We start from the raw sequence: 10993 nt of genomic DNA, 5'->3' as shown, positions 1-10993 counted from the left end.
TCATATCAACCAAATAAAAGAACCAGATCAACTGTACCCAGTGTTGTGAGAATCATGCAAAAATAGAGATCCACGGCAAAAAGATATCTTGGATTTGATGAAGAAATGGCGAATCCCAGGAGGACATCTTATTCAAATCAACTCCCAATATCTGAGCCCATCCCCCAATTCCAATCCCAGACCCCACAAACAGCTACGACCCTTTTGACCTCACTCAAATTCTTCCTGAAGAAACCCCATGCGTTCCCTTTTCTCCTCTCCATTTTCCTTCTCCTCACATGGGTTTCTCTTAGAATCCAGCACCATTCTGCCAGTTCTTTACGCCAATCTTCGTATGCGGGAAATGGGGTGATTGTGAATGAGAAAAATGGGGGTTATTTTAAGGATTCTGGTGCCAATATTGTGAAGTTCTCTTCCTTTTCTTCTATTGTTATGAAGGATAAGCGTGGATGGTTGATTAACCCTCTTTCGCTTGCATTAGACGCTGCTGTTCCAGGTTTTCTCCAGCTCACCTATGTGTTTTCTTTTCCCTCTTTGTCTTTAAAAGCTACATTTTTTGACGCACCTCGGTTTGTTTTCCCAAGTCACTTTTCATTGGGCCAACTGAATAAGACGAAAATGCTATGAAGGTGCGGCTACTAGGAATACTAATGAGAGTTTATTCCTAAAAACTACACATTAAATTTGGTCCTGGTTGTGCCACTCTGTTCCATGCCATGGCTTTAAGAGCAGATATTGTACATTTTTCGTAGATGTATGTCAATCATTTGCACCATGTTCAGTTCCATTTTTGGTTTTTTACATTTTTTGTGGTCAATATTTTGGAAAAATGATATTGTGAGGATGATTCTGTTCGGAAAAATCGTACTTTTAGATGCAAATTTTGAGGAAAAAATTTCATATAAGATTGTGTGCAATGAGTATTATTAAATTATATTTGAAGTGATGTTTGTGTGAATAATCATTACATTCGAATTATTTTTGAATATTATGTTAATAATAGTATAATGTTTGTGGAAATTAATGAGAAATTGAATTTAAAGTAATATTTATGCTTGGAGATATATAATTTGAAGAATGATAATGAAATTGAGATGGTAATATTGGTTTTATTTTGGGAGAGAATATTTTGTCAAAAATAAACCAAACACTGTGTTACTTTCTCTATTTCGAGAACTAAGATATTTACAACTGGAAACAAAACTAAGAATATTATGTTAGAATTTCTTCAATATAAGTAGTTAAATAAATTTTGAAAGTGAATGGCCGTGAGTTTCAAATTGCATTTGCAAAATTGAAAAGACTTGGCCGTTGAAGTCCAAGTGGTTTCAAGCATTATCTAGTAATTTCAGAAGGACACGGCCATTGGAAACTAAAGTGCCGTCTGCAGGTTTTTTCTTAATAATTTTAAATTGTTTATTTTCTGTTTTTTTTTTTTGAAATTTTGAATAATCAAAATAATGTGTTCGTTGGCATGTAATTTTGAGAAGAGATGCATCCATCCATTGTGGCTTTTGGAGATGACTTCTTGGGCCTATAAACAGTGTATGAATTGTGAGTTTTAAAACACAATCGTCACAATTTATTTGCAATCTCTGTTATTCCAACTCAATACACATTTCTAAGTTCCAAAAAATATTTTCTGTTGTTACTTGTAGAAAATATTGCAAAGGCTGTCATATCCTAAAAATTATTTGTCTTACTCCATGAGTAACATTGAGAGGGGACAAATATAGTTTTTAGGAAAGCGTATTCATACGTGTTTCAAGTCTTAGATAATTTTATTCTTTGGTTTGTCGTTTCTCCGAGATCACCCTTTCCAAATTATATTGCCAACATATGATTGGTCCCTCTCAACATCTGGTTTTTGCCCTTCGGATTTTTTGGTCGAAGATTGTTTCAAGTGAATGGCAAGAGACAAGTTAAGAATTATACCTTTTTTCCCACCTGTATGACATTTTCTTTAAAATACTCAAATAAATGCGAGTGTGGATCGGATCATATTATATAGAGTATATGGTAAGCGAAGACATTCTCTTATTGTATTTCTCAATCTGCTGGGGGATCTTTTCTTATTAAAATGTCTAATAGAGTCCATGCTAAAATTTATAATTTTTGCTGGTGTGTTTGTCGCTGGATCGAAAAATTGATGCCTATGGGTGTTGGTAATACTGCCGTTTCCTCAAGTGGTATATCTTAATAATTATATAACAATGGGTGTTAGTATGCAGGGGGAGCGCTTTCTTGTGTTTCGGTTCATGTAGGTGAGATCCGACCTGGAGCTATGAGGGGAAACCATAGACACCATACTTGTAATGAGACAATTGTAATATGGGGAGCTAAGACGGTTTTCAGGGTATGCTTCCTTTCTCTCCTTTTAGCAAAACCCGCAAGCGATGTTTTGAAAAGATTCACAGAGAGCCATAGCAATTTCGTATACTTTATAAACTTCAATCAGTGATTAAGTGGACTGATAAAAGATCATCAAATGAGATGCAATATAATTCAAAAGGAACCTTGTCGTAGGTGTCTCCCAAAAATTAAGGAGAGGGAATAGTTGAATAAAGAAAGCAGTGGTAGGAATTCTATTTTTTTCCTTGTACAAGGTGTTATTTATGTTTTCTAAGTTTAATCGGTTGCATGAGTATCACAGAGTATAAGTATGAAAGATTTATGTGGTACTTTTTCTATTTTTATCAACATTTCTGCTTTTTTGGAGGGAATAGTTTTTATTTATGCAAGGGGAGACTATCTCATTATTTCAGGCGATTGTCATTTCTTGGGTCATTGTATTTGTGTAGAAAGTACTGTTGGTGATGGATCCAATGTTAGTTGATGTCTGTCGCCTTAAAACGTTCTTTGTACAAATGGAGTATAAGTTTGCATTAGCACAATGTGCACAAACGATCTCTGCTTATCTTGATCCCTTCTCTGTTTAAAATATATTATCTCACCACATTTAGGTATAGATCAGTTGATGTAAGCATGGGCTATTTGAATTTTTAATAATTATAAATAGAATCAAGCATAAAATCTTTTTATATTTAAAAAAAGAGAGAATAATATCTTTTTTATACTTCAATTTGGAGAGATTTATATGATTCCCAACAAGGAAGTTGTGAATAAGATGAGGGCCTTACAAGATCGTTGGTTGTAAGTAAATTATGATATATCTAGATCAGAGTTCAAATTTCTTCTACTTAATTTGTTTTGGATTTGTGATAGGCATTGCTTCCTACAGTTAGTAAAAACTGAGAGGCATGCTCCCTGGCATTGGGCAGAACAGTTTTCTGAAAGCATGAGCCTGCATTTGGTGCTCAAACGCTTTATATGATATACAATAGAATTTAATACTCTACTGATTAATATTTGTTTTAATTGTCGTTCGGTAGTTTATAGAACACATTTTACATGTTATGCAATTAAATTTTCTGCATATATCTAGATTCTAGAACATATGCCACCGTATTGTTTCGACGAGGTGCACACTGTGCCTTGCGCCGAATATGCACGTTAAAAGCCGTATTTCTTCCTATCTTGCTCTAGAAATTAATTGAGTTGAAAAAAATGTTAGCGTTCAATTTTTCCTCTTATTTCTTGCCCACAAGTTTGTAACTCCATGATATTTATTCAAACCATGCAGCTGGAAAACAACGAGGTCGCAGGAGGATACTCGGAGGTGACCATTGATGCAAATGAAGTTGCTGTTGCCGCGAGTCCTACTGGCACTGCACATGCTTTGGTGAACATAGACACTACGCAATCCACATTCTTCTTGGGATGCCAGGATGATGTTATAAATTATAATAGCTCTGCTTCTGATTTCAATGTTTGGCAAGATCTATAATGTTTTTCCCTCATTTTATGTTAGCCAATGTGTATATGAAGTCGTTTCTTCTGTGAACAATTCAGAACGACCCAACATGGTAGACCGGACGATGATCTGATGTGTATAGAAGGTATGGTGGTCTGTCGACACAGATTTTTTTGTTTGGTAAGGTTGTTAATATATTTGCAGATTCGGAACTTGTAATTGGAAAAGAAACATATATGTTTACACACTTGGGTTTGCGTCATTATTATTATATAAAAATTACTGAAGATTGTTTGCACTCCATGTTTTATCGATTGGATTTCATCTTTTTCTTTATATTATTAGATGAAAAAACACCCTCAATGGTTTCTTTTAAATCTTAATATTAATATTATCTGAACTTCATTACTATTTTTCAATATCACCACAAGTGTGATATTAAAAATATAAATGAGAGAAAACTTACAAGTAAGAAGAGTGTGTTTTAAACAAAATCAGATAATGATATCTATTGATCTCAACAATCACTTGAGACAGAAAAAAGTTCGAAACCTCAGCATCTTGTAAATATTAAAAAAATATTTATAAAGATTAAAAATTTCATTCACTGTTGATTATTATTAGCAAAGATTAACAATACTGTACTACGGCTGATGATCAACTTGTGACAAGAATATTGCATCTGCATTTTCATCATTGCAATACAAGCAAGGATGTTGCTTATTAAAATGCTGCATCCTCAGAGTATTTCTTGCCAGCAATACAATTTGCCTGTTGCTTAAAGGGCTCAAATTCTCCTTCAGCACCATTTGTATAGCATGGCTAAAAGCGCCATAACCCATTCTTCCATTTTCAGTGATCTCCACATCTGCAGACGTCTCATTCGCTTGACAACCGCTAAGTAAAATCCCTTCGTCTGGCTTCAATGGCTTAGCCATGGAATCGTGCTCGTGAGGAGGTGTACGAAATGGGAGACTAGCATCGGGTCCAAACAATTCCATCAAGTGTGTGGCGATATCTGAGGTGCTTATGTTTGTTAGAGATGTTAGGTGTTCGATTATTGATTGGACCGGGATCGTTTTTGGCTTGTGGGAGTTGCCAGAAACTTCGAATGAGCCAAATTTGTCCTCCTTGTGGATGCTAGAGGGGCCGATTTGTTCGGTTTCTTTGTCAATGAGTCCCCCACTGTGGCAGGAGTCTGAGAGGAAAGTGAACGTTGCTCGTTCTGGTACATGGTTGACCAGCTCCCGGAAGTCTGCACCTGCAAAAGGACCAAAAATTCTTGATCAGGATTGGTGGTTCATTATGTAGCACTTGATTTTGTTCAATTCTGATTCACTTACTGGTAACAAGATTAAAATCACAGGGGACGATTGCTTCCTCTTTCTTGGATGAAAAGTGTGGTTTGATTAGTGTTCCATGGCCGGAAAAGTGGAAGAACAAGACATCGCCTGGTTTAGCTTGGCCAATCATTTTTTCAAGTGCTTTCTTGATGTTGGCACCTGTGGGCATGATCGAGCTACCAGGCTTATCGATTAAAAGAGCAACCCTAACTGGGTCAAACCCGAAACGGTCGACGAGTACCTCGTGCATGGCCAAAACATCATTGTGGCATCCACGCAACTCATGTGGGGTGTTAGGATAGTTACACCCCACAAGAAGAGCCATTTTCTGAGCCTTTTCCACCATGTTCAAGCAGATTTGTGGCAATCTTGGTTTGGTGGTTGTGAAAGTCCTTTTGGGCGTTTTTTAAGCTTTGAATTGTCAAGCTTGACATTTTATATAAAAAGGAGTGTACTCTTCTTGCAAGGAAGAACATACATTTTTCCTTGCACAATTCAGTTTCCTTTTGGGTGCGCATATTGAATGATGTCTCTTCAGTCCTTGCTTTCAAGTAATCTTCTTGCTTGAGTACCAACGATCACACATAAGTTTTTTGGAACTTTCACGTTTCCTCCTCCAGTAAGTCGGTATTCAAAATTTATATAATTGGTTAAAGGCTTATTGTATTATTGACAAACAAGATTGTCATTGTGATAAACAGCGTTGTGTACCTCTTTAAATTACACTAAGTTATCCCCCAACAATTTAATATACGAAAGCATATGGTATTATAGGATGATTCTGTTGAACAATGAAGCAATGAAAAACATGCCAACTTCTTTAAGTCATATCACACTACCTTAGTGTCCAAGGAACATAAAAAGGATTAGCTTGGGATCAATCGGTGATATCGAATTCAGTTCCTTTACGGCATAAATACCTTAGGTATCATGTAAATTCGTCAAATAAAGATATGTATCAAATCTCCCACAAGGAAAAAAATTGATATATTCAACGTCTGACCGTTATTAAATTGTAGGGGGAAAAGCAAAATGGAGGTAGTATAACTCATTCCTAACAAAAGTTAAGACTTGTTATATGTATCACGGTTCGTGTAGCCTAGTAATAGATAAAAGTTACGGGCAAGTAAAACCACCTTCAACAACACAAATAACATGGACAGCTTTAATGAACAACATTTGAACCAGTTAAACTTGATGAATTATTTAAGTTCCAAACATACAGACTTCAATCAAGTACAGCTGAGAGTCAGACATTTAGAGGTTACATCATATTGATCATGGTGTCTTAGCCGGGTGGCCAATTCATTTGACGCCCCCCAATTAGGTGGATGTGAAGGTGATACACAGATTGACCTGCAAAACGATGACAAATTCAAGATTACCGATGGGTAGACCATTGAATGAACAGAAAACCAATAAACGAATCATACATCCGTTCGGGCCATCGTTGATCACGAGCCTGAATCCATCATCAAGCCCTTCTTGTTTAGCAACAAGCTTTGCAGTGTATAGAAGACGGCCAAGAATCTCACAATGTTTCTTCTCAGCCTATGGAACATATAAACCAAAACAGTAAACAAGCCACAATATTAAAGCCTCAGAAGGGCAAATTTCAGGTTTCTGAGTCAAATACATTTTATTCCAATCCATGTGACAGACATAATCATACAAAGGCAGTAGCAGAAAATACCTTGGAAATCCCTGTTAAGCCGTCCCTTACTTTAGGAATAAGCAGTATGTGTGTGGGAGCTTGGGGAGCTATGTCCCTGAGAGCAAGAACCTGCAAAGAAAATTGGAAATCTTTAAGAACGCAGAACATAAAATTAGAGCTCTCGGAATGGTGGTATAGCGGCACAGAAATACTTATATACCAGGAAGCAAAAATTATAAGATGGGGATTATTGAGATACGCTACATATGTTATTATTTAACTATGAGGCAGGTGTTCTTATGGAGCTGATGTTTGTTTCAAAATCTTTAATCATATTACTACACATTTGAAATCAACTGTTTAGGACTAAATTACCACACAATCTCACCTTGTTCCTTCTGTTTCTCAAAAAGGAAAAAGTTTCATATTACCATCATTATTTGTTATTGTGCGACCAACTGTCTACTGCTACAATCACAAGTTATACCCGATGACGTCGATACGACACAAATCTTTTAAATCATATAAAAAGTTTCAATAGTTGAGCCACATTGATAGACAATAAGAAGAATTATCGCTCCTCGCCCAACAATTATTCTCGAATAATCTTCTCAAATTCACATCCAAATGCCATTTCAAATCATTTCTGAAAATTTACCACATAGCTCATCTTAAATATTTTTACTTGAAAAGAAGGCAAGGCTCGGCCAAACACTATTTGTCAATAAAACTTTGGCCATCCATGCTAGCTAATTATTGTTGGATAACAAGAACAATAATTCAGAGTTTAGACCAAGTATATATAAATGACGATAAGCTGATGACTGATGAGCCCACGGGAAGTTAAAAACTTTTCAAAAACCAATAATTCAACTAAGAACATATTTTATCAACATGGAGTACTGATGTTCCTGATATCATTGCAGTATTAATTTCAAGAAAGTCACTTGATCATCGAGAAACTACAACTAAATCCATTTATCACATAGCTCAAATAACCCATTATTATAAAGAGCCAAGAACATAAAATAAAAAAAGTAAAAGTCAGACATGAATTTCACTAAGAAAGGATATTTAACAAAGACCGACCTTGTCATCCTCAAATACGACCTTCGCTGGTATTTCTTTGTTAATAATCTTGTCAAATCTGCATTTTAACACACAAAAAAAGGTATAGGAAACAAATCTGAACCCATGGTAAATACATATATATGTGACATAGATTTATACGAAAAGGGAGAAGAAGTTGGATAAGGACATGGTACGAGAATCGGAGGGTACAGCCGCAAGAGCAGCCTCTTTCTCGGAAGCCATGTTTCGTGAAGATGCTGCCAAATGACAAGTGAGGATTTGCAGTCGGAGGCTGCTTGGGTTTTCCTGCTGGCTCATGACAGTCGATGTGCCCTTATATTTTAATCGTGTGAATTATTTAACTTTAGGTTTTTAAATTATTTAACTCTAAAAAAAACGACAACATAACAATTATCAATTTTTTTAAAATATAAAATACAAAATTGAAGCACCGTTCCCTTCTTCTTCTTATAAATTTTATTTCGATGAATATTATTATATTTCATTATTTAAATACAAAACCTAACAATACTAAAAATTTAAAATTAAAAATACTGTTAATAAATGATAATATAACCAAATTAGGAATTAACAAAATTTCAATTAGACAAAAAAATCGGTTTAATTCAAAATTAAAATCAATCAAATAGATTATTATCAAATTAACTAAAATCTTCTAAAAAAATTATTAAAAATAAGATTTTTTAAGATAAAAATCTTATAAAAGGGATATAAAAATTGAAGCTAATGTTTACTCAGCTTAACCTATTTTCTTTTATAAAAATTCCAATTTTTAAATAAAAATAACCGAAATCAAAATTGAAAATACTGATTTCAGTCTTTTTTAAAAATAAAAATAAAATTTTAAATTTAATTGATTTTTATATTCATTTATTTTTAATTGAAATTGTTTACATCACGATTTTGCTAATTATTATTTAATATTGTAAATGTTATTAATTTGGCCATTTTTTTATGTATTTTATCATCAATCATTATTGTCATTTTAAATAAGTCATATAGATTCAATTTAGTTCATTTATTTTTATATAAGAAAACTAAATTGAATAAATTAATAAATTTTATTACATTTTTAAATATAAAATCCATTTTAATATTTTTTCCAAAAATTCGATTATCCTTTTTGTATATCATTATTCATACTTTATCCAATTAATTTATGATATTGTTATTAAAAAAATTATTAGCGATATTCACCAGTAACGTTTCCATGTTTTAACACGAAAAAGATGTGTTAAATGACTGACATTACACTGAAATTACATCCAACTGCATTACTCCGTTGAAAAGAAACACGAATAACATTCCACCGCAAATCTGAATATCCGTCATTTTATATAAAATAACAAGTAAATTTCACCAAAGGCAAAAAGTTCATATCTCGGACACTAGAAAGCAAACAAATCTAAACGAAAAATCAAATCCGAATCAGTCCTTCAAAAGCTTAGGCCTCTGCATCCTCTACAAGATGGACAATCTTGGAGGTGGGCTTTGCCAATAAATCAGTGTACTCTTGGAAAGGTGATTTCGTGAATCTAGTCTCCCTCCAAAAATCTGGAGTTAAAAACCCATATGTCTTCAGCAGACAGTCAAAAGTAGCCTGCAAAGGTTTGAATCAATGAGTTAAAAAACCAAATCATCTAATGCATATTGAGGTTACAATATACATAAATTACACGCGAACATTAGTAAACATTTCCAAGAGATTATCGTATCCAGCACATTGTGGTCTAGTTGCAAGTGCTAATTTATCCTTGGTAAGACGCAACTCTCATCCACTGCCCTATCTGCGCACAGACAGATGTGTACAAGCCATTTCGAAAAGCAGTAGCACACATGGCATATATCCGGTACCGGGAAATATCTAAAATGATCCTAGGCAACCACAGGATGGAAACTATAAAGCATATGAGAATGCACGAAAATAACCACCATATAACCACCAGTATGTCCTGCAAATACAATTTTAGCTGACAAACAACACAGCTTAAAACATGATCCACATAATGGTCCATGGCAGGCAGGTAAACGGAATTCAAAGATATTCTTCAGCACATGCTATGGTTTTCAAAAGCCCAACACAGTTAAGAAATCAACCTATTATAAAAGCCATGGAACACCTAATTTTATACACATTCATAAAAGCAACGTATAAACCATAAATGAACAGACATAAAACAAGATATTTATTGCAACATGATGATATATTCTTCATGTAAAAACCATAGTTGAGATCGCAAATGTCATTTCATCAGATATTCGATTAGACTGCAAAGGTAAAGAATAATATAACGAAGGTAGACAAACTAGATACAGCTAGAATAAATTTTGAACCTTGACAAAGTTTCCGAGGGTCTTAGTGGATCCACGAGAGGAAGCGAATACATCCTCAATACCCGCAAACTGCAGCACCTTCTTCGGCACCCGAGCTGCAACAATTCCAGCCCCACGCGGTGCAGGGACCATACGCACAGTAACAGACCCACATTTCCCAGTAACCTTACACGGCACAGTATGTGGCTTACCAATTTTGTTTCCCCAGTAACCCCTCCTTACTGGGATAACAGATAGCTTCGCCAATATTATGGCTCCACGTATAGCTGTAGCAACCTCTTTCGAGCACTTCACCCCCAACCCGACGTGCCCGTTACCATCTCCGACCACCACGAACGCCTTGAACCTGGTCCTCTGACCAGCCCGGGTTTGTTTTTGAACTGGCATGATTTTCATCACCTCATCTTTCAGAGAGGGTCCAACCAGAGTATCAATGATTTGGTACTCCTTGATTGGAAGCGAATGCAGATAGATCTGCTCCAAGGACTTAATCTTCCCATCTTTCACCAGGCGTCCTAGCTTCGTAACCGGTACCCACTTCTCCTCCTCTGTTTCGCGACGGGGACGACGGCCTCCACGTCCGCGACCTCCCCTATCCCCGCCACGTCCACGGCCGCCAAATCCACGCCCAAAGCCGCCGCGGTCTGCCGCACCTCTGTCAGCCATGATGTATGCTACGAAAAGAGAAAATGCCTGCGTGTGGAATGGAGTAAACCCTAAGGTCGTACTTACCAGGCCTTATATCGACCCAAAAAA

At 35.6% G+C, this 10993-nt stretch overlaps 4 protein-coding genes across 4 annotated transcripts; 1 reads left to right on the top strand and 3 right to left on the bottom strand.

The window, feature by feature from the left end:
* On the top strand, positions 1 to 4112 carry LOC142552032 (uncharacterized). Its single transcript, XM_075661613.1, has 3 exons — positions 1 to 496; positions 2232 to 2356; positions 3644 to 4112. The coding sequence occupies exons 1-3, from the start codon at positions 106 to 108 to the stop codon at positions 3845 to 3847; spliced, it is 720 nt and encodes a 239-aa protein (XP_075517728.1). The 5' UTR covers positions 1 to 105; the 3' UTR covers positions 3848 to 4112.
* A 284-nt stretch (positions 4113 to 4396) lies between these two features.
* Positions 4397 to 6131, bottom strand: LOC142552027 (metacaspase-9). Its single transcript, XM_075661601.1, has 2 exons — positions 5158 to 6131; positions 4397 to 5075 (listed from the first exon to the last, which is right to left on the bottom strand). Exons 1-2 carry the CDS (start codon positions 5501 to 5503, stop codon positions 4459 to 4461), a joined length of 963 nt encoding a protein of 320 aa, XP_075517716.1. The 5' UTR covers positions 5504 to 6131; the 3' UTR covers positions 4397 to 4458.
* Positions 6132 to 6273: 142 nt separating this feature from the next.
* On the bottom strand, positions 6274 to 8244 carry LOC142552029 (14 kDa zinc-binding protein-like). The gene is made up of 5 exons (XM_075661603.1): positions 8070 to 8244; positions 7901 to 7958; positions 6851 to 6940; positions 6591 to 6708; positions 6274 to 6513 (listed from the first exon to the last, which is right to left on the bottom strand). The coding sequence occupies exons 1-5, from the start codon at positions 8198 to 8200 to the stop codon at positions 6446 to 6448; spliced, it is 465 nt and encodes a 154-aa protein (XP_075517718.1). The 5' UTR covers positions 8201 to 8244; the 3' UTR covers positions 6274 to 6445.
* Positions 8245 to 9185: 941 nt separating this feature from the next.
* LOC142552028 (uncharacterized) lies at positions 9186 to 10978 on the bottom strand. The gene is made up of 2 exons (XM_075661602.1): positions 10238 to 10978; positions 9186 to 9503 (listed from the first exon to the last, which is right to left on the bottom strand). The coding sequence occupies exons 1-2, from the start codon at positions 10901 to 10903 to the stop codon at positions 9348 to 9350; spliced, it is 822 nt and encodes a 273-aa protein (XP_075517717.1). The 5' UTR covers positions 10904 to 10978; the 3' UTR covers positions 9186 to 9347.
* Positions 10979 to 10993: the final 15 nt, after the last annotated feature.

Source organism: Primulina tabacum, chromosome 7 (assembly GCF_025594145.1).
Source record: "Primulina tabacum isolate GXHZ01 chromosome 7, ASM2559414v2, whole genome shotgun sequence".
NCBI lineage: Eukaryota > Viridiplantae > Streptophyta > Magnoliopsida > Lamiales > Gesneriaceae > Primulina > Primulina tabacum.
This window is presented reverse-complemented; position numbering and strand designations above follow the sequence as displayed.